Source organism: Chenopodium quinoa, unplaced genomic scaffold, assembly GCF_001683475.1.
Source record: "Chenopodium quinoa cultivar QQ74 unplaced genomic scaffold, ASM168347v1, whole genome shotgun sequence".
Lineage (NCBI taxonomy): Eukaryota > Viridiplantae > Streptophyta > Magnoliopsida > Caryophyllales > Amaranthaceae > Chenopodium > Chenopodium quinoa.
The window spans coordinates 4,154,839-4,178,069 of NW_018743697.1; the positions used below are offsets into that span (position 1 = coordinate 4,154,839).

The 23,231-nt window shown below is 34.8% G+C and overlaps 4 protein-coding genes across 5 annotated transcripts; all 4 read right to left on the minus strand.

Moving 5' to 3' along the window:
* Nucleotides 1-269: 269 nt before the first annotated feature.
* Nucleotides 270-5,286, minus strand: LOC110684360 (phospholipid:diacylglycerol acyltransferase 1-like). Of its 2 annotated transcripts, none has more exons than XM_021860813.1 (6): nucleotides 4,404-5,286; nucleotides 2,864-3,086; nucleotides 2,468-2,751; nucleotides 1,900-2,224; nucleotides 1,214-1,473; nucleotides 270-1,133 (listed from the first exon to the last, which is right to left on the minus strand). In XM_021860813.1, exons 1-6 carry the CDS (start codon nucleotides 4,829-4,831, stop codon nucleotides 650-652), a joined length of 2,004 nt encoding a protein of 667 aa, XP_021716505.1. In that variant the 5' UTR covers nucleotides 4,832-5,286; the 3' UTR covers nucleotides 270-649. The 2 variants fall into 2 exon arrangements, with proteins under 2 accessions (XP_021716505.1, XP_021716506.1); XM_021860814.1 differs by lacking the exon at nucleotides 4,404-5,286 and adding an exon at nucleotides 3,263-3,493 and having other exon boundaries at nucleotides 650-1,133.
* A 2,748-nt stretch (nucleotides 5,287-8,034) lies between these two features.
* On the minus strand, nucleotides 8,035-10,288 carry LOC110684503. The gene is made up of 4 exons (XM_021860957.1): nucleotides 10,024-10,288; nucleotides 9,133-9,892; nucleotides 8,699-8,963; nucleotides 8,035-8,583 (listed from the first exon to the last, which is right to left on the minus strand). Exons 1-4 carry the CDS (start codon nucleotides 10,286-10,288, stop codon nucleotides 8,035-8,037), a joined length of 1,839 nt encoding a protein of 612 aa, XP_021716649.1.
* A 27-nt stretch (nucleotides 10,289-10,315) lies between these two features.
* On the minus strand, nucleotides 10,316-13,489 carry LOC110684504 (probable disease resistance protein At1g12280). The gene is made up of 3 exons (XM_021860958.1): nucleotides 13,254-13,489; nucleotides 12,937-13,172; nucleotides 10,316-10,953 (listed from the first exon to the last, which is right to left on the minus strand). Exons 1-3 carry the CDS (start codon nucleotides 13,487-13,489, stop codon nucleotides 10,316-10,318), a joined length of 1,110 nt encoding a protein of 369 aa, XP_021716650.1.
* Nucleotides 13,490-17,760: 4,271 nt separating this feature from the next.
* LOC110684505 lies at nucleotides 17,761-21,786 on the minus strand. The gene is made up of 4 exons (XM_021860960.1): nucleotides 20,868-21,786; nucleotides 19,038-20,302; nucleotides 18,395-18,912; nucleotides 17,761-17,968 (listed from the first exon to the last, which is right to left on the minus strand). The coding sequence occupies exons 1-4, from the start codon at nucleotides 21,784-21,786 to the stop codon at nucleotides 17,761-17,763; spliced, it is 2,910 nt and encodes a 969-aa protein (XP_021716652.1).
* Nucleotides 21,787-23,231: the final 1,445 nt, after the last annotated feature.

The following is a 23,231-nucleotide window of genomic DNA, read 5'->3' on the forward strand; positions in this document are numbered from 1 at the left end:
AGATGAGTGAACCTCCAAGAAAGCAACAGATGAATAGATTGCAAAGACATTAGCTTACTATAAAAGCCTGTTATAGTAGGTGTGTTTGTGTGTGTTATTTATTACTTCGTATATTCGTATATTACAATTTTTAAATACTATGTATATTTTATAATAGTAAGACATATGATTGCCAATATTTGTTCTACTCTTAATTCATAACATAGTACCTAGTACAAGAGACCCTCAAACACCTAAAGTCGAGCAACTGTGACAGCAAAACCAGAAACTTATAAATATGACGATTCTATATACATGCAAATCAATTAATTTTCGCCAAAATTACTTTACAATGGCATATAGTATAAGAATGATACATTAAATTTCAGGTAGTCACTGGATAAATTTATCATTCATTCAATTTGAAAAGCAATACGTCAAACTATTAACAGATCAAAGCAGGATATGTTCATGTAATTTGGTGCCACATTTCCCATCATACTTCGCCTTTTTCCAATGACATCATTAAAGGGCAAGAAATTACCTGCATCAATTCATCAAACTTGAGAAATTCACAATTTTTTCATCATTTCTTTTGCAATTCCATCTCAAGAAAGCAGCGATTTTGAAAGATAAGTGTTGAGAATAAGCATAGTTAATTTAGTTGCTGTTATAACTTCAAGTTGATCTTCTCTGCCCACTTGAAGATATCAGAATAAACACGATCACCCCCCAAATCTTTGCCCGTTTGTCCAGCAGCTACCCTCATGACATCTTCAATCAACGCAAAGTTCCCCATAATATCAACATGGGCACCACTTTGAGTCCCCCGGCCTTCTAAAAAGTTGGCTGGAGGAGCATGATCATATTCTCTTATGTAAGTTTGAATTCCTGAAGGATTATACTTAGTTTTTCCTCTCCAACCTTTAGCACACATATAACCTGAACTCAAGACTGGAACTGTTTCATCTCCATCAACTAGGAACACCCCGTCTCTCAAACAACTACCTTCTTCATCCACGTTTGCTGAGATATTTATCTGAAATGGAATACTGCAGTCCGCATAAGGTGTTACTCTATATACATATGCTCTTTCTGTTGGTATGCCAACGCCATAGAGAGAGAAGATTTCCATTTCAGGTGCATCTGGCAATCTGAAAAAGATACAAAAGTGAGAAATCACCAGGAATACAAAAGAAAATTTGATGAATGACATATAGAATCAGAACCATACTTGGTTTCTAAGGGGTTGGACCAATATTTATAATGCTGGTATTTTAGGTCGTTCAGATCATCAGCAATGCCATATGAAAACTGAGCATCGCCCCTAGCCATCATCTTTGGAGCAACAAAGTGAAGCAAGTCTAAGACATCATCAGCTGTATAAGCTTTGTAGTCGGCAACAGCTTTTACTCCACCAACACCCATGTCATGATACTCTGTCCAAACATCACGACATGTGGTATTTGCAACATTACTACCCTTCACAGCACCCTGAACAACAGGAACAATTGAAGCTTCAAAATGCGAAACGATTAAATATACCATATAGTGTAGAGTAAAACTAAACATGGCCGAGGCCTAAACAGCCAGTTGCATCAGGTTGACTGTAAGATTATGCTGGCTGGATCAGACCAAGTAAGTCAAAAGACTAGGATTACTTTAAATATATATTCAAGCTAAGTCAAAAAACGTATTGTACATGTAATGACCTACAAAGTAAGTTTAAAGCCAAAGTGTTATTGGAAGAGCTAGGTAGTAGTCTAAAATCACTATTCGAGCTCAGCCATGTCTCGAAAAATGGCCCAGCCAGATAATGATCAGCTCTAGTATCAAACAGTTATTAACCACAGCTACAAACTAAAAGGCCAGTGAAATGAATGTCAGATGTGTTACTGAAAGAGAAACTAAAATTCATACCCTGAAATCAATCCTTTTGATGTCAGATTGAGATGCCTCAGCTACATCATTACCAAATGATATCATCCTTCCATAATTAACCTTTTTTCTTTTAGGATCCTCTGGTCCAACCTCATTATTTCTAGAGACAGTCAGGTTTTCATCTTTCTTCTTCTTGCTTGGACTATAGCCTTCTTCAGGTGACCAATCAAGATCACCCCAAATAGCATTTCCACCTTTCGGTATCATTGACATTGTAGCATCCCAAGTACGAGTCATCCTCATCACATGCTGCAATGTTTGGAGATGGAATATATCATTATCCAAAACACCTGGTGCAATGGCCCTACAGATTAAAACAAAAACAGAAAGTGAATATTTATACAAATTTCCCAACATTAGAATATAACTCCTTTAAATTGGGTCCAAGGCTGGGACTAGCTAAGACTGCGCCAAGTCAAGTTGAGGCCTACAAGGCATCTTACAGTGAGCTGGTAAAAATTTAAGTGGCCACAGTAAATTGAGCATAATCAATACTAAGGCTGATTTAATTCGTTAGGAAAAGAGTTAGTAACATGTAAAAGCATACCTTGCAACTGCAATGTCCCTGGCTTCAGCAGACAGAAGTCCAGGAACGGCCTTTGGAACACCAAGAAATGGTCCACCAATGTTCATCACAGCTTTTATGTGTTTTGCACACCAATCTGAACCACCACCGCCTCCCATTGGTGCTGGAGCTTCAACCCACTTCATAAAATGGAGAAAGTACAAAACTCCCATTGAATGCGGAACAATCACTGCCTTTTTACCACCATTAGTTGCTACCATTAGCTCTATAGTACTTTTCATACGACTTAACGTATGATCCCTCACCTGGTCACAAAATAGTGAGGACGTGAAGGAAAGACCTCATATAAAGAAGAATATGCGAATACAAAGGTGAAATGTTTATAATATTACACGAAATACAGAGCCAAACATGTACCTCAGTATGTTGGAAAGACAATCTCCAATCGTATGAAGCCATATGCATATTCTTCTCCTCGTAACCTATACGTGCCAAATTGGCAATCAAGACAGCCCAAACAAAATATCCAGGAGCAAAATAATCAGCAGCAACAAGTCCGGGGACAGATCTAACCCTTATACCAATAGGGTCAAGTCCAGTTTCATTGTTCAGTGACATATGCTCAACCCAGCACAATGGTCTGTTAAGATGGGACAAGAAATCAATATAAATAACCTTTTATTGGCAAGTCTGTTCAACTTAATGAAAAACATTCTCAAACAGAATATCTAATTTCAGAAGTAAAATCAAAGCAATAATCTGTAAACTATGCCAAAATGAACATAATCTAGTATCAACCAGTATAATTTCTTGTACCTGAAAGATCTTGTTGTACAAGATGGAAAGCATTACAAGATGAAGCAAATAGTAACAGTCCTCATCAATGCACAAAATCTATGCTTCAAGTAACAAAAATCATCAAATATTCTAATGTGAGTAGAGTTGTTTGTAGCAGCATCAAGGTAGGTAAATCCAATTCAACAACAATTTGATATTTCAATCATTGTTCAAAATATGAAAAGATAATACTTAAAAGAACATTTTGAGAGTATTCATCAGCTGATGTCAAAGAACAAGTATGTTTATAATTGGGAATTTGAGAGAATTTAAGTTATGTTTATTATTAAATGAACCTAAATCAAGTGTACTTAATATGTTAGCCCCTAACACAAAGGATATACCCCCACCTTCTATGTTTCATTCTCAACAATTGATAACATCACATTAACATCAATGCAAAGTACATGTAATGCTACATCTATAAATTCCAATCTAGAAAACATTGGATAAAACGAAGAAAGAGAGGCACGTGTGGACGCGAAATCCATTCATTGTGTTCCGATAAATCATTTTAGGCATGTTTGCCTCCTCAAATGAGGATAGACTTGGATGGCTTCAATCCATGTAGAGAGTTGTCATAGCTAGCAATTGCAATTTAATTAATGATTAAAGAAAATAATTAGATGACTACAACAATGCAATATGCACCCATGAGGTCATGACCCATGTAGAGTTGTACACCACAAAAGGTATGATTAATACTTCAGCAAACCAAAGTCAAATACATAAACCCAAGTAGACTAATTAAGACTTTAAGTGTACTCCCTTGGTACCTTTAAGTGTACTCCCTCCGTCCCCACTTAGAAACCAACCCATGTACAATTTCTCTTGCCTAAAGCCTTAAACAAAATTACTCGACAAAAAGGGACAAAGAGAGTAAATCTTATGACAAACGCTTGGACCAATCTTTTTAGTCAAATAGGTATTATAAATCCTACTTACATTCATATTTGTCACCAATTAGCTCTAGACCATCTCATTTCTTAACACTTACTAAAACTGTAAAACATACATAATCAAACAAAATTACTTTCCCAACACATTTGTCAAGCAAGAATTTAGACAACAACCAAGAATAGAAACCAACAAAAAGAACAGGACAATTTAATATATATACCTCTTATAAACATCACCAAAGGTGCCACCCCAAAGCCTCTTCCTAAACAAATCCTCAGCACAAGGCTTCCCTTCCCAAAGCTCAAGTCCGGCGGTCACAATCCCCGGCACAAAAATCACCGGGTGCGCCGCATTCAAACCTTCTTTCCTTAGCTTCTCCCCCGGTGGATCCGGCAACGGCCCCGTTATCGCCTCGGTAACATACTGAGGCAATGAAGATGGCATTGCTTTGTATAAAAACAGCAACAACCACCATATTGAACATATCAATCCAATTAACCAACAACAATTATCTATACACGACCATCTCTTCCCATTCCCTTTCTTCTTACTACCATCCTCTCCATCACCCTTTCTCTCTCCTCGGGCTTTCTCGGGCCGGGTCACTTCTTCGGGCCTGTCGGGCTTTCGCCGGCGAAGATTCTGCATCTTTTATGATAAATCGAAGTGGGTTTTTGTCGCCGGAAAATGGGTTTTTGCCGGCGACAGAATATGTATTAATTAATGATTTTTTTTAGTGGGAATTGATGAGGTGAATGAAAATGAATGGTGAGAATAATAATAATAATTGAAGAAAAATGATAAGAGAGTTTGTGAATGGGGAAGATGGGGTGGGATCCACAGAAGCAGAAGATTGAGGTTTTGTTTGAATGCGAATATGGGCAAATTTAAACAGAGCATCTGATCTGAAAAAAAGGAGAGAGAAACTGAAAAAAAGGGACATTTTTAACAGCAAAGTAACAAATTGTTGACGATTGAAAGATGTTTCTTGAATTAATTAGGCGTTGTTGTTCAACTTGTATTTACAGTTACTTTTTTGTTTTAATCTAGCACTTAATACCTTAGGTTAATGTAACAAACTAACAAGTAATTACTTCTTGTCGGTGTTAACCTTTTTACAAATATAAGACAATCGTAATACGCATATGTGTATCATTTTATAACATTTAACTTTTGCTACTTCGGCTTGGATTTCAAATGTCATAGTCAAAACCATTTTATAATTTTTATTTATTTATTTGTATTAACAAATGTAAATGATGCCAAGTGGAGTGACAAATATGAGCAATTGAATTTTTAATACTAGTGATTACATGGAAAAAAAAAGTCTTGATTTTACTAGAATTCTTTATTTCACAAAATATAACAAGCTAAGATGTATTATGAACCAAATAAATGGAAAAAAAGTTTTGGTTATATCTTTGCAAACTTCAACCATGTGAATGACAGAGATTTTCTCGTGATTAGGCACTCTTAAGTAATCTCATGTTTTAAATGAAATTTGATCTAAGGAGTTCATATCTTAAACACACTTACCTTTCACTAAATAAATTAAATAACCTCTATCAAAATTTGAAATGATTGATAAAATGAATATTTTTGCTTTTTTGAATAAAAAGAACTACCCCATTAGGTCGAATTCCCATATGGGTAAACTTAGTTTAGATAATCGTCTTAACAAATTAGACACGGTGAAAATGAAGGGGAAAGGGTACAAAATCGACGCCTTCAATGTATGGCTTGTGAAGATTGAACCCTAACTTCTTGGTAAAAAGGTACAATAGGCCTTGTTTGGCAAATGGCTGTTGGCGGTTGGCTGTTGGCTGGTTCACTTGGCTTGTTTGACCAGCTGAAATGTTTGGCTATTTATAATGGCTTTTGAAATTGGCTGTTTACAAAAGTGTTTGGTAAATTAATTGGTGGTTGTTGGCTGTTTATTAGATAATTTGTGGGCCAACAAGCCAAAAGCCAACAAAAAAGCTACTCAAAGCAGCTTTTTCATTTTGGCTTAAAAGCCAGCTTTTTCGCTGACTAAAAAGCCAATTACCAAACACATTTTTTGGCTGTTTGACCACCTTAAAAAGCCAAAAGCCAAAAGCTAACCAAAAACCCATTAAAAAGCCAATTACCAAACATGGCCTAAGTTTAACTTTGTGATTGTTATACTAGCTAGGATTTGTTTCCCCAAGATTGAGGTTATTTTACTAGTATATGATGGGTTGTTTGGCTCAAGTTTGTAGTGGTCATTGGGTTAATGTGGTTTGGCCGTTTGGGTAATGATAGGCTATTGGGTTATGGGCTAGCCCATTAAATGGGATCAAATTGTTTCGAAATAATTACTACTGTAGTTTTTTTTGCCAATGCAACACTGCCAACACATATTCTTAGCTAGGAATATTATTATAATTTTAAATTTTTTTTTAATATAATTTGTACAGAGTTTATAGCAATAGGATTTAAGATCACACTCATAAGTCATAATTCACTAATTTTATTCTAAATTGTCCAACAATCTATTGTTGGCTTATTACAAATTTTAAGATATACGTATACAAGTACATACAGTAGTATAAAACAATTTAATACATGCATTTTTCTAGAACAGGTTATTGTATGATTATGTTCAATATACAAAGGATTGGTTGATTTTGCAAATACTTGTACTTCCTCCCTTAATTATACCCCAAAATTGTACGTAAGGTTCTGATCTTATTGATGCTGATGTTAGGCCGCCGGAACATGCTCATGCACACACTAGTACAATATTGTCCGCTTTGAGCACCAAGGACCACATCATCACTCATGGCCTTCCCTCGAACGATTAACTTGATCTGTTACTCACCCCCTTTTCGATATCGCCGATGCACTATCGGAACCTGCCGCCTGATTACACCATCAGCTAACCATGGCTCGCAAACCACCGGACCATGCCCACTTGCTCCAACCACAAGTTACAGGGCAACCCCACCGGTTACAGGCTCACCGCAAACCATCAGACCATGCCCACTCGCTCCAACCACGAGTTACAGGGCAACCCCACCGGTTATAGGACATCCCCTGATCCCACCAGCTTGAACACCATCAAGAGGACTTTCGACACAAAGGGCACAGATCACCTAACTTCGAGGACACACGAGGAACACCCCCACATACTCCACGGCAGCCACCCGCCCCGGACCGAACCAGCCCGGCTCTGATACCATTTGTAAGGCCGTCGGAACATGCTCATGCACACACTAATACAATATTGTTCGCTTTGGGTCAAGCTCGCACGGTTTTGTTTTTAGGCTCCTTCCCAAAAGGCCTTGTACTAGTGTATTGAGCACCACTTTATAAATAGCTCCTTCCCTTGCTATTTTTTCCATGTGGGACTTGGGATGAAATTCCCAACAGCTGATATAGCCGATACTCCTCTGCTCTTTTCTTCGACGATGTCTTCACTGTGGTGTACAACTTAAAATCCAAAATGAATGCCCAATTAATATGTGAATCATATAGATCATATATACGTTATCAAACATCAGTTAGAGTGACTGTTAAAATGGTAAAAGTACCCAAATTTTAACTAGTGTTGAATTTCACATGATTCTATAAGTATCACAAAACAAAGCAATCCTCGGCCTTAATTTGGCTGACACACTTTTTGACCAACATAGACTTTTAACTAGACAAATTCAACCGACTTTTCATTTTATTGCGTGATGATTGGTTGTAGAGTTTTAGAAAATACATAATGCTAATACAATTATACAAAAAAGCTAACTAATCATTTAATAATTTATTAGAAATGTCGGGAAAAAGTTGGAGATCAATGCTTAGAAAAACATACCTTGGGTTTGTGGTAGTATGATTTAGGAATTGACTAAGAAATTAATTTCCTTAGTCTCGTTGTCCATGGGAGTAGCCACATGATCAAATTCAATTTGATTTAATTTGGGTGCCTTGAAAGAAGGCCGAATTGAGAAAAACTTCATATCAGGACATTTGCTAATGTCCAATTTTTGCAAAGACAATATTAACAATTTAGGAAATTTATCCTTATGCTTTGTTCTTGATATAAACATCTTCAACTTGGGGCAATCTTTTAGTCTAACACTTTCAAGCAATGGAAAAATTTCATAACCATATGTAAGATCCTCTGTTTCCTCTGTTTCCTCGTCACTTATAACCTCCCTTATTTGTGGACACCTATCTATGGACAATTGTTTAAGTTGCACAAGTGCTGTTGCTATTGATAGCGAACCCAATGTTTCAAGTTTGTCACATCTTGTAATTTCTAACTTGTGCAAATTCTCAAAGCTGGAACGATAACTATATATCCTCGTACAATTGACATCCCACAGCGTTACAATTCTTCCACAACAATACAAGACCAATTGCTCCAACGATGGGAATATTATCTGCATGTCAACATAAAATTTACTTTATATTGCAAAACACATGATTTTTTTTGCAAAGATATATGAATTGCCTAAGTTGTAGTTAAATTCGAGTAAGATTACACTTAAAAAATACCTTACTATTGAAAAGAATTTGATGTCGAGCCTCAAGATTATAGCTAGCCGTGGTGGAACGTTTAGTTATACCCGTAAGACTTTCCAATTTCGGAAGATATTCTAGTCTCATTCGCTTTAAACTAGAATATCTTTTAATAAATATGTACTCATCTTCATTCTCCATAAAAATGAATTTCATATTATCACAAGACGACACAGTTACCTCAGCCAATTTTGGTGCCGTGAAAGGGATTGATGAGATAGACTGCATCTTCGGGCATAGCCTAACCATCAAATGTTGCAAATGCGGAAATCTAAGAATTGAGCTTTGCACCTTTGGTTCGTCCTCTTGTAGGCAGATGCGATGATCAAATATATATATGTTGGAGCTCCCACATAAATTTCGCAATTAACAATTGAATTTTCTCTTGCAATACCCTCACACTCTCATACGTTGCAGTTGAGTTCGGATGTTTTATGTGGGTGAGCTGCAAAGCACGGGATTGAGAGTACATATTTGAATAATCAGAGCTGGTACTCTTTCCAACACATATTTGAAATTGATCTAGTTTTTTGATAAACTCGAGTTCATGACAATCTTCAATTGTTACTTGCACTACTTCATCCAACTCAACAATCGCAAATTCACTTCTATTTTCATCCTCTTCATAATAAAAAATCAAGCCATTACTAAGAGCGTAAATTCCTTCCAACTTAGACAGCTTAGATAGGACAACATTAGCTGATATCCCTTTCTTGCTAATCACACACCCATTCAAATCCAACAAACGAAGATTGGAAAGATTGCCTATTGCCTCTGGTATTTCCTCCATACTCGATTCACGCAAACTAAGAACAATAAGGTTTGTCAACTCATCAATTCCAGTAATATCTCCCAACTTACATTTCTCCAATAGCAATGTTCTAAGATTCCTCTTCAATTTCTTAATGGAATTTGGAAACCCTAGTGTAAAGTCCATTCCTTTCAGGACTAAAACTCTTAAACTCAACATTCCATCAAAGAAACTATCAGAAAAAAAAATCTCGAGGCATACTCTTGCATTGTCTAATATCAATATTTGAAGCTTGTCGGAGTTGAGATCATTCATTCGAGAATGATCAATGCCTGACATGAGAGATATAGCATAATACTTTTGGAAAGTCTCCAACGATGGCCATTCAGGAAAGACTTCCACCATAACCTTGTCTCCATCTGCATTATTTTGTGATGATTTGCATTTAGAAATTTTTATTTAGATTATTTATAAACACATTCACATACACACACATACTTCTGACTACATGGAATAAAACTAAAATTGAAAGAAATGACAACATACATACCTTTTTCTGCTAGAGATATTGTAGATGCCCGAACCAAATCATGAATTTTTACATAACCTTCACGATGGTCTTCTAACAATAAAGCTGATGATTTGAGTTCATCAACCCATGTGTTGGCTTGCTCCATGGCTTTTTTTAGAGTGTCAGCTTGTTGAAACAACCCTAATCCGGTGCCATATTTCATCATTTCTTCAACAGGTATACTTGCACCCGAAGGAAACAAACAAGCAAGCAACAAGAATCTCCTTTTCTCCTCACTTTCCATAAACTTGTAACTTGTTTGTAGAATTGATTACATTTGAGGATTTACACCACTAATTTTGGCTTGACTAATTGAAATAGGTTTTTCCAATTCAATGCTGAAATGTTCCCAAGTTGAAAACTCTTGACCCTTAAGCACATAGGCTAATGCCACAATAGCAAGGGGCAATCCTCCACACTTGTTCAATATTCTCTTCTCCATCTCTTCATGTCCTTTTAGTCTATCATCAACATTAGCTCCAATTCGTTCCCTGAAAAGTTTCCTTGCTTCATTTTCATCTAATGGACACACCTCGACAATGTTAGCCATTGACACTCCCATATCTTCACACACATTCCTCTTTGTGCTTATCACTAACAACTTGCAATAAAATTGTTGTGTTGTTTCATGATAAGGTTGAGGTATCCCAACTTTTTCTAGATCAATTTTCTCACATAGGTTATTCAATATAAAGAGTATCTTAGTAATTTTCTTCAGAGTGTTGAGCAGATCCTCTGCCCTTTGCTCGATACTATTCATATTGTTTACTTTCAAATTAAGTTGCTTTACAATTTGATCTTGGATGTGTTCCATATTGGGGATTCTTGAAACCTCAACCATCACAATTTTTTCAAATAACATAACATTTGGTGCTTTGTTGGCAATTTCTTTTGCCAATGTTGTCTTACCTATCACATACACATAGTATATAACATTTTATTAGCAATTTAATCACTCCATTTAATTTTAGTTCTAAACTTCTAACAATCATTTCCATTGTTCCTTTTTTTCCCTATATTAAAATACTAAAAATAGGAAAAAAAAATGCCCAGTTAATCTCTTTGATTGCTGTAGTTTGTCAATCTATTTCGCCAACTCAGCAATTTGAGCTAAACCATGATGAGTCAGCAGCATACATGGACACGCAGTGTAAACGCCGTTACCGACACCAACCATTGAAGCTACCACCAACACCAACCATTGAAGCTACCACTAACATCCACCATCTTCATCATGTCCACCGACAACACTATCTTCCCCCATTAAACCATCTACACACTACCACTACCTCCGGCGGCTTCGCCGCCGAATTAAACGAAAACCCTAGGAATAAAAGGTGAAATTAAGGGCTTGGTTAACCCCAAAGGGTAGGGGTGACCAAGAACATGGTATTGGTGAACGTTGGTTGGAGATCTGGTGGAAAGAGAAAGGTGGAGGTAATGGTTATATGCAGTTGCCATTGATGAATGAAGGTAGGAAGCTTAAGGAGAGAGGATGAAGAAAATAAAGTGAGTTAACAGAAGCAAATATGTTAACTCCGTATAATGACGTGTAATGCAGAGTCATTAAAAACGTGGCAATTTTTACTAGTAACACCGTGTAATTTACCATGTTATCCTCACATTAAGTGAGAGAAATACCTATTATACCCATGTAGGCACGAAAAATTTATATAAGTGCCACATCGGATATTATATGGGTCAAAAGTGAATTTGTTGACTTAATGGTTTGACTATTTATTTAAAATTAATTATTTTGGATGAAATAATATAAATTAGCCCATTTTAATTATTTTGATTAAATTGTTCATTTAATAGTAAAAGCCTATTTAAATGGGTTAAGCTACATAAATGAGTCAAGATTACCAATTTTTACTAGTAACACCGTGTAATTTACCATGTTATCCTCACATTAAGTGAGAGAAATACCTATTATACCCCTGTAGGCACGAAAAATTTAATGGTTGACTTAATGGTTTGACTATTTATTTAAAATTTATTATTTTGGGTGAAATAATATAAATTAGCCCATTTTAATTATTTTGATTAAATTGTTCATTTAATAGTAAAAGCCTATTTAAATGGGTTAAGCTACATAAATGAGTCAAGATTACCAAGTCAAAAGCCCAACTTCATTGTACATTAAACCCTAACCCTAGGGTGTCTTATTCTATAAATAGAGACTCTCTACATTTGAAGGGGGGAAAACCCAAAAAGAGAAGAGAACAATCAAGAGAGGAAAACTAGAGAGAAAAACAAAGAGAATCAGATACAGAGAAAACCTCTCAACCTCATCAAATAAGCCTAGAAGAAAAACAACAAGCATTCGACGTGTCGTTCTATTCTAGAAGATCACCCGTGGAAGAGATCAAGCCTCGACGGCCCTCAACACGAAGGAAAGAAGAACCTCAAATCATCAAGAACATCACCGGTTCAGTCTCTACATCAAAAAGTCATTGATCGAGATCAAGCCTCGTCGGTCCTCAATCAAGAATACAAGTCAAAGGTTTACATCAACAACAAGTCAAAGGTCTACATCAACATAAGTCAAAGTTCTGCATCAAATCTTTGATCGAGATCAAGCCTCAACGACCCTCGTTCAAAAATCAAGTCAATTTGTGAATTACGTCAAAGTCAAAGTGGAGATCGAATCAGAGGATCAAATTAGAGATTGTACCCAAAATTATCAAATTAATAAAATTAATTCTTTGTGGCATTTATTTTGAATCTATATTTTGCAGATTTAAAATTTGTGTTTACAACCCCTAGATTGACAAATTAAAACAATCAAAGAGATTAACAGGAAATTGCTGCTAAAAAATATATGGTTCAATTAATTTTTTTTTTTAAAAAAATTTGATAATGAATACATTAATTAGTAAGAATACTTACCCAAACCATCAACGCCATACAAGCCAATAGCATCAACTTGAACATCTTTTAACATGGTCACCACTTGTTGTACAAGATTTCCGTTTCTGGACTCCAACTTCTTCACTGGATACTTTTTATATCCCTTTTCTTCAATCTCTTCAATATTTAGAGATCGAATGATGGATGCATCATCGTGGCCGGGACAATTGTTACGCATTGATTTAACTAAATCGATCTTCTCTTGAGCTAAAAGGCTAGTTTTATACCGATGTTCAATACTACAGACACTGCTTTGTCATCGTCCGACAACGCCAAAGCAGTGATCATTTGATTGCCCGTTTCTGTTGTTGTTTTCCATTTCATATATCTCTGTGATCAATTCCTTCAACTCCTGATCATTTTCCAACAGATTTTTAACCTCTTCAAGCCACTTTAAAGTGGATTCTTTCGGCAATATGGTTGGTCTCTTTAGTTGTTGTACTTGTTCTTTTAAGTTCTTCATGTTTTCGTCGTAGCGACGGATGATCTCACACTTTTCACTTATCATCTTCCATATTTTAGTATATTCCATCGCCAATTTGTTTTTTCTTCTGCTTATTGATTAATTGTTGTACGCTTGCTATTCAGCTTGTTTTATTTCCCCCTTCAGTATATAATTAATTCAAAGTGAAACAATAGTTAGATTATAAACCCGACAGCAATATGTTTGGATGATTTTACAGTAGTCGTTTGAAAAATGAGTGCCACTGCACATAATTTTAATGATATATACTATGATTAGCTTATTTTTTCACTTTATAAAATGGCCACAATCAGTCTTATAATATCTACAATGTAATTATGTAAATATAATTTTTGAAAATTTAATCCAACATAAAATAAATATATTTGTGAAACTATAAAATAAGAATGAAAATTACATAAATGAAACTAAAAATTTGATTAAGCAAAAAAATGTTGATAATACTTTTTTTTTTTTTGAACGGGTGATAATACTATTTAATACCATTAATAAAGTAATATAATTTATTACTTGGAAAAAAAAATATGTCAATTATAAACTAAATAATCATCAAAACATTATTGTAGTCATATTTCAATATTATTGTAGTCATATTTCAAACGACTACTGTAAAATTTTCTATAATATTTAGTATTGTTTTACATGAAAGAGAACGGATAGTCCCTGTTTTTTTTTTTAATTTTTTTATTTGCATACACGTAAAAATAATTTAAATTTTTTGGATATTAATAAAATACGAAGTATGGAGTATATAATAAGACAAATCTTCATTTATCTCATATTGATTAAAGAGAATTTATAATCAAAGATAACACGGTGATAAAGTTTTACTCGATATTAACAATGGAAAAAAAAAGGGGCCGAGAAAGTAGTTAATACTCATTAACGGATATTTAATTGACAATAGAGAATTTTGAAAAATGCTCTGTTCTCTCTCCTTCTTCCACATGAAATACATTGAACTCACCGAAGTTCTGGTGCCGTGGCCGGTTCTACGGCGAGTTTCCTTGATTTTTTTCTCTAGTTTATTTTCTACAGTTTTTGCTCTGATGTGGTGATGTTGAAGCGGAACCAAGCTCCATGAAGAGTTTCAAACTCCGTTTGGTGTTACCGTCTTCTCACTGGAAATGTTAGTTAGTTTTTTTTTTTTTTTTTGATTACTGGAAGTTAGGGGTGGGTATAAAATCTAATCGAGGCTCCGTGCTCATTGACTCTTCTGGTATTTCTTTGATTACGGACTCGATTTCATTGACCTTAAGTTGAGCTGTTTGATAAGGAGTGATATACTCAAAGTCAAACCTTCCATACTTATGTTCCTTGATCATAGAAATATGATTGTATATTCTAGCCTTAATTTTAGGGATATTATTCAATCTTCTAGTTGTAAGCTATTTATGATTTTATCTTCCAAAATTGTAGGGATTTGATTGCATAGCTTAAGCCTCATTGTAATAGTATAAATATTTGTGATTAATCAATAACAAGCACAACTTCTCCTAATCTCCTTTCTATATTGTTTTGCTCATCTCATAGCGTCGATGCAAGTTGCAGTGAACACGGCGCCGTCTAGTCTTCTCGTCAATGAGATGCTGCAAAGTCTCGTCTTTCTCGACGAGGTTCTGCACCTTGGCAAGCCACCTATCAGTGAGCTTTGTACTCTTGTGCATATTTTCCTGTTTTCGCTGCTCTACTTTCTTAGTAAAGACGTCTTTGAGAATGACCAAGTGATTGTACTCGTTTTGAAGCTCTTTCATGTTATCATGGTAATTCTTTTAGGGTATCGATGTTCAAAGACTTTGCTAACTCTTTGGCTGGATCCGCAATTGCACTATCCATTCTCAAGCTGGATACATATATTTGACAAGGAAAATTTATTAGTCAAGAGACAATCACGGGATCATTAAATATCAAAATATGTTACAAATAATGCTCAAATTAAACCCATATGTCCTACAAATTAGGAATATGGCATTGATTATATGTCAAGAAATTGCAATCATCTCCAATCCCTGAGGTTAGAATATAGAATTGATTTTATGTCAAGAAATTGCAGTCATCTTTTTGAAAATGGAATATAGAATTGATTTTATGTCAAGAAATTGCAAGCATCTCTGTGAAATTGGAGTATTGAATTGATTTTATGTCAAGAAATTGCAATAAAAGCCTACCAATTGGGAATATGGTATTTGACTCGTAGCAAGAAAATTGGAAAATGTAAATATAACATTTTCAAAATTCCAAAATTATATAAAGAAGCAAGCTAATCATCACCCAAGCCATCAATTATTTCAGTTGCCGGCATCTGATCTTTTCTCCTTCGCTCCTCATATAATTATCCAAATGCAAAATACGTTTTCAAGTCAATTTTACAACAAATTCAAATCATAAGATGGTTTTTAAATTACTAAAGCTTGTAAAAACTACACAAAGACTCATTAAAAGACTTTAAATATCATGGTGCAGTGGAGTCATATACACCGTGCTCAACATGCATCTGTTGAAAATTAAGCCTAAAATCAAATAATATGGAGACTAAGGGCATGTTGACATTTACTTAATTTCAGTTCAGTTTAAAAGTACAAAGGAATAAAGACTAGAGAAGAAAATTGAAGTCTCCAAAGATATAAAAGTAGAAGTGAAATATTAAGTCTGTGCTTCTTAATTTTTTACGTGCAAAACGTTTGAAATTAGCATATTTAAAATTAAAAAAAAATAATAATAAAAATAAAAACCTAAATAAAGCAAGCCTTATACAGTCTGTCAGTCTTCTACTCGTATTATTTTTCTCAACTAGTGATTGGCCATTACTCCAATAAGACAATAAGTTAACCAAATAATTAAACAAGAACAAAACTTAGAACTTTGCTAAGTAATGTAAAGCTAAGTTTGATTTAGTTTGCTAATGCAAAAGCTAAAAAGTCAAAAGATAGTACCAATAAACAGTTTATCCTTCTTTATTAAGAACCAAATGGCTCAAAACTAGACAACTTTCACATTTTTGCACTTGTATTTATTTGAACTTGCAAAAGCTAAAAGTTTATAATTTGGAAAGTACAAAGCGATGCTTCCATGCTGGATAAAAGAAGTTGCTTAATTTAACTGTGAAATTTGGTTATACATTAATAGGGGTGGATTGTTTTAGGGAGTAACTTTTTTTTTTCTTCCTTTTTTTGGTTGAGACATCTTTGCTTTTTTCAGGTGATTTGAATTTCAAGTTTAATTTATTTTTATGTGTCACAATATTTATCACTCATTTCTATTGATTCAAGTACAGCTTAGAATTGAACTACACTATATGACTAATATGAGTAGTAGTTATACAGCTGCATCGTTATATTTATAATTTCGAGAAGCAACTTAAGTCTAACCTTAGTATTAACATTTTCATTACAGATCAGAAAAGCTCAAATACGTATAAGAAAATGACATATAAAGTGAGGAAAAAGAAATGAATTATACTCGGTAGAGAATTTTTAATTAATCTTTCCCAATAATAAAGAAATTTCATATTTATTTATTAAATATCATAAGCAATCCATTTACACACATGTTTATTTTATTAATACCATAAACCATCCATTTACATTATTACATACAGAGTACATGTTTATTTATTATAATAATAATGATCATTAAACTTTACAAATTTATTTATTTTTTTTAAAAAAAGAAAAAAAAAATACTTCCCATCTTTATTTACTTTTTAATAAACTAATGATTATTGACGAGAAAATACAAATTTATTTATTTGATTTGATAAACAACTGATGTTTATCAAGGGTTATATTATTGGTGTTTGAATCTTATAAATTGAGGGTACGTAACTGTGTAGTTTTCAGTTTAACTTTAAAAACTTATATTAACGTCATTCTTGAGCTCTTCCATTAACTAGTTGGGGGCCGTCGATACAGAAATTGGAATATGTGAACCATTCAACGATAATGTAAAGTGATCAATATTCTTGAAACTTGCTGTAACTTGGCGCTCTTCCACTTAACTCCTTCTTTGGTCCTTCATCCACTGCAACAACTACAACCAGTTGTGATCAAATTTTGTTAACTTTGGCGTTTGAAAGAAGTACTCTGTATTATAATTTATTAAAAACGTCAGGGACTTTTATACTTATATAGTTGAAAATGTAGCTATTACACGAGTTTCTATTCAAGTCCAAAATAAAAAACTAAACACTGGTGTTTACGATTTAAGTTGATAAATTAAACATATACTCGGGTGTATAATAAAAATTTGTAATTCATTGTTACCTTATTATTATGCTCACAAGATATCCTTAGGTTGACCAAATCCTCCTGGCCTTTAATTTATTCCTGATGAGTTTCAGTTTTGATCTCACTCATCTGAGCCTTTAGTTTGTTACCTTCTATGTTCGATCCTGTCCTTTTGCTTGTTTTGTTGAGTTCGCTTGACTTCCTGCAAAAGCATATACTCTTGAAGATGTTGCGCTTAGCGTTCCGGGCCGAGCTCCCAGGGGAACCACCGCCCTGATTGCCGGATTCATCACCAGAAGTACTGATTAAGGGGAAAAAAAGTCAGCTGATTAGATTAATACTTGTGCTTTGATCCATGCTTATCGAAATTATGAATTCTAGGACAAGTACTGTCATATACTAGACTGTCATATACTAGCATACATATTACATACTACCTTCGTTACATATTATTTGCAATGATTAGACATTTTCCCTCTCTATTTTATGTCAAATCGTTGCAAATAATATGTAACGGAGGTAATATATTACTTGGACTCTTTATTTTATGGAATACCTCATATACATATATACCCATGTCAAATCCTCTGACATAGGTGTTGAGTGTTGACACTCCACTTCATAATGGACTATTGCTAAAAAAATTCACAGTTTTGCTGAATTGGATACTTGAATACGTACCCGTGTGAGGTAATAACATAGTGTATAAACAATACAAAAACCGTACCTTGGGTTTTGCTGCAGGGAATGAGTCAGTAAGAAGTTATTAATGTCCTCAGTTTGCTGCCTTTTAAGATGGTAAGGTTCAAATTTAACCTCACTTAATGGTGCTCTAACATCTCCAGAAGTGAAAGACTGCATCCGCGGGCAATACTTAATGTGTAGGATTTTTAAAGCTTTCAGATGCACAACTTGTTTCTGCTTTCCTGAGAAAAACCTCTGTATACTGGGACAGTGGCTAAGGAACAATTTTTCGAGTGTCGGAAAGATTGATATTTCGAGACGATCATCACCCTCCCATGAGATGACTTCCTTTATTTTTGAGCACGAATCGATTTCGATTGTTTTAATCTGCTTAAGAGCATTAGATGTGGCAAACGAGCCAAGACTTTGCAGCTTGTTACATTTGTAAATACATATGTATTGGAGTTTGTCATACGTATTCATCTCTTGTTCGATATCCCAGAGTTTTACAATTTGATTGCAATTTCGCAAAGACAATTTCTCCAATGATATAAATGTCATCTGCAATGTTAAGAACAGATCAATGCGAGACAAATTCAAGTCATCCCAACAAGTCGATTGGCCTATTATATATGTTAAAAGATGTAACAATTTAAACAAAGTAATATTACGAGATTAAAGGATACCTTTCCATGGAAGAGAGTTGAGAAGAGCTTTGAATCATAGCTGTCGATTTCGGTCATTTCACGTGACATAGTAGCCAAAGTTTCGAGATCCTCTAGCACTATATCTGTTAAACGAGGAAACTCAGTGAAATCTCCTTGTGAAACACATTTGACAAAAAGGAAGATTAATTTGTTACACCCTTTCACTCTTAAATGAGTTAAGTTGGGCGCCTTGAGAGGTATTTCTGAAAAAGACAGCATATCATCGCAATCGAAAATTTCCAAGATTTGCAAACAAGGAAACTCAGGATCATGACTTCTATTTCCGGGCAAAGAGATCTCCATTTTAGTAGTTTTCTTGTCGAAATCTTTGACGAAATGTTGCCACCCTGCCATTTTCTCTAGCCTTAACTGTTCTGTTTTCTTGAGCAGTTCTGCCATTTTCATGTTGTTTTTATCATCAATCTTCTCTATGGACCCAACTCGTAAAGTACGAGACAACCGCCTGCTGTTTGCAGACGGCGATTTTGATACCAAATTCACAGATGATTGTGATGACTCTTCTGGTGAATTCAAACCAACAGATACATAAAAATGATCCAAGTTTGTGATAAACTTGCTATTCACTGGAAATTGTTCAAGATTCCGTACTTTGATTTCAACTACGTTCAAGAAGTTAATGAAGTTCAACTCATCAATTCTCGCAGATTCATTCTCCTCATCACTCTCTTCTGCCCAATCTTCGAAGCTATTGTATGCATAAAGTCCTTCCAAATCAGAGAGCGATTTTAAAAGATTAGCAGGGATTCCAACCTTGTGCTGAATTTTACAGTTGCTCAAATCCAAAAGGCGAAGATGGTGGATGTTCTTCATTCCATCAGCAGGTAACTCCTCCATTTTCGAGTTGCGAAAACTAAGAACAACAAGGCCTATTAAATCACCAATCCATCTAAGATCACCTAACTCACAGTTCTCCAAGTGTAACGCTTTGAGTTTCGACAATAGTTTTCCTGTTGATTCTGGTAACTGCAGCTTAGATGATTCACTCCCCATTTGTTTCAGTGCTAAAACCTTGAGATTGCTCATCCCTTTGAAAAAATCATCGGTAAACTCGTTATGAGGTTCGGTGTTATCCTGAATCAATACTTCAAGTTTCTCAAATTTGAGCCCATTAAGACGAGAATGATCAGAGCCAGCTGCCAATGATATAGTTGTGCACATTTGTTGGTAAGTCCCTTCCCTGTAACGCCATCGTGGAATGTCTTCCAACATGAACATCTCCTTTTCTGAAAGGAAATTAAGGAGAGTATTGATTGTTAATTACATCTAAGATTGATAAATTTTATTCCAGTTAGTTGTAATAATAATTTTCCTATTAATTTTAATAAGTCATATAATTTTATTTTATTTTATTTTTTTATCCTAAACCAAATACTGTAATAGTTACTCCCTCTTTCCCTATTTTTTAAGCCCATTGACCATAAATTCTTGTTATTTTACAAATGGTAATTTAGCATGTGGGATCTTATACGTTTCTCCTCATTGTATATTTGACTGATAAAAAAATTTAAAAAAAAAAAATTGCCTATTAAAATGGAGATTTAAATGTTTTAACATGTGCCTTAACCATTAAAATTAGTTTATTTTTTCCATTGAAAGAATGTGTTAAATATGCTGATGTGACTTGGTATCTATTTTATTTTAAACTGGTAATTTTGATGTGATAACAGTGAGTACTTGTTATTATCATATATTAATGCATATGATGAGAATAATTATTGACATGGATGAGTAGCTAGTATATATGTACACATGAATATGAATGAGTGAGTTTAAATAGTGAGTACGTACTGTCTTTTTGGAGCAAGGAAAGTGTATGGGTACGAGCATCATCAGTGAGTCTAAGAGAGACGCCTTGATCATCTTCTTGAGCTTCAAGCCACGACGAGGCGCTCATTTCATTAGCCCAAGTGTGGGCTAGGGAGATGGCTTCAGAAAGGTTCTTGACAGAATTGAACAAATCTAACCCAATGCCAATTCTCATCACTTCACGGACCGGTATGCTTGTTTCGGGGGGAAACGCGCAAGCAATCAAGTAAAACCTCTTCTTCTCTTCGGAATTACTATCAGAAATCTTTAAACTCTCATCCCAAGTAGTCCGGATCACATCATCAGAACTCGACTTCTTATCGAGTTTTTCAGCAAATTCTTTCCACTTGGATAAATCTTCATCTCTTAGCACCTTTGCTAACGACCCCACTGCTTGAGGTGAGCCTTGACAGTAATCCAACATTCTGTCAGCAAGAGACAGATATTCGGAACTCGTTATGTTGTCGACCTCCTTCTCTTTCTCGTAAACCTTTTTCCAGAATAGACATCTTGCTTCATTTTTCGACAACCTTTTCATTTCCAAAATGTTTTCATCTCGATCCACCCCCATTAGTCGGCACACATCATCTGTCCTGCTTACCACCAAAATCTTGCAGTACTCATTTCCAGGAATTACACCTATTGTTTTCACATCAACTTTTCCTCTTACATTATCCAAGATTATCAATGTTTTTTCCTGTTCTGAATGTAAGTGCATATTCAAAATCATTGCCCTTTGATCTACCTTATCCTTATCAATGATCAATTTCTCATCACATCCAATGTCCTTTGCAATCTTTTCTTGGATCACTTTCAGATTTGGTGTTTCCGAAACCGATACTGTGGATATTCTGTCGAATGCACTTCGTACCCTATCATTTTGCACTATCTCTTTTACCATTGTCGTTTTACCTGGTGGTACGGTGCACCCAAGTACATAAGTACAGTATAAGATACCATTTGGAAAAAAATTACTAATACTCTGAATTATTTGTTTCTTTACTTATTTGTAGTTTTATTTGTTTTCCTTTGCTATTGTTCGAATGGTGCACAATCTTAAAAGTTCATAGGGATCAGGTTCAAAGGGCGGATGACATTGTGAGGAAATGTCATATTACCCTGTCTAATTATTTGTAGTTTTATTTGTTTTCCTTTGCTATTGTCAAAAAAAAATTATTATTATGCCCTTCCATTCTACTAACTTCATTTTGTTAAATTACACCTTAAAATTGATATTGTACTAGTAGATGTTTTCTAATAATAAAGTTATAGCCTTATAGGTCAAAATCAGATATTCACATGAATGGGCGCATACGAGGCTAGTACTGCATAAGTTAACATAATATATGCTACATGTACAACCTTAAAGAATCATGGCATCATGCAATAATGCATATTATTTTTAATTTCCAAGTTATTATATGATATAAAGGCGGACTCACAATAACTCATTCTATTCAACAAAAATATATATATTCACATTAAAAAAAAAAAAAAAAAAGTTAAGAAAAAGAATTGAATTAAAGGTGAACATGAAGAACTTACCCATACCCTTTGCACCAAATAGGCCAACAACAAAGACATGTTCATCAAGTAACTTGTTCACAACTTGATCCAAAAGTTTTTGTCTAGAAATCAAGTCACGATTCTTATATTCACTGATCTTGTCATAAACTTTTTTAGCTGATAAATGTTGAGTTAGTGCAAATTCTCCCTTAGGAACATTTTCAAGGGTTTTCTTGATTATATCCAACTTCTCTTGAGCTGCTTGGCTCCACTTATACCGATGAACCAGATTGCAATGGCAGACGCCGAAGCAGCATTCATCTTCAATTCTTCGGCTAACTTCATCCATATCTACGATCTTCTTGAGCATAACATCGTTAAGCAATTCATTTACACCTTTAATCCAATCCCTAGCTTCATTTGTTTGTTCCTCTCCTTTTTGATTAACACCCTCTTCCACTTTACCTACAATATCAATCTTTTTTTCCTCTAACTTTTTCGTAAAATCTTTCAGCTCCTTTATGTTCTCATTATACTTTGTGATGTAACCATAAGTTTTAACTGTGGAGTCTGTGATCGCCTGCGCAACTCCGCTGCTAATCTTATCCAAGACAGAAGTAGCAAATCCCTCCATTGATCTTTAAAATGCCTGCTAATGAATAAGCAAACGTGGTTAGACACTTACACAGTTGAAAATAGGGGTGAAACAAATTCGGGTTAAAACCGAACCGAACCGAAAACCGAACCGAATAAGAAATATGGTTCCGTTTTTTTTTTGAAGTGGTTCGGTTCGGTTTTTTAAAAAAAAAATATTTCGGTTTTCGGTTTGGTTTCGGTTTG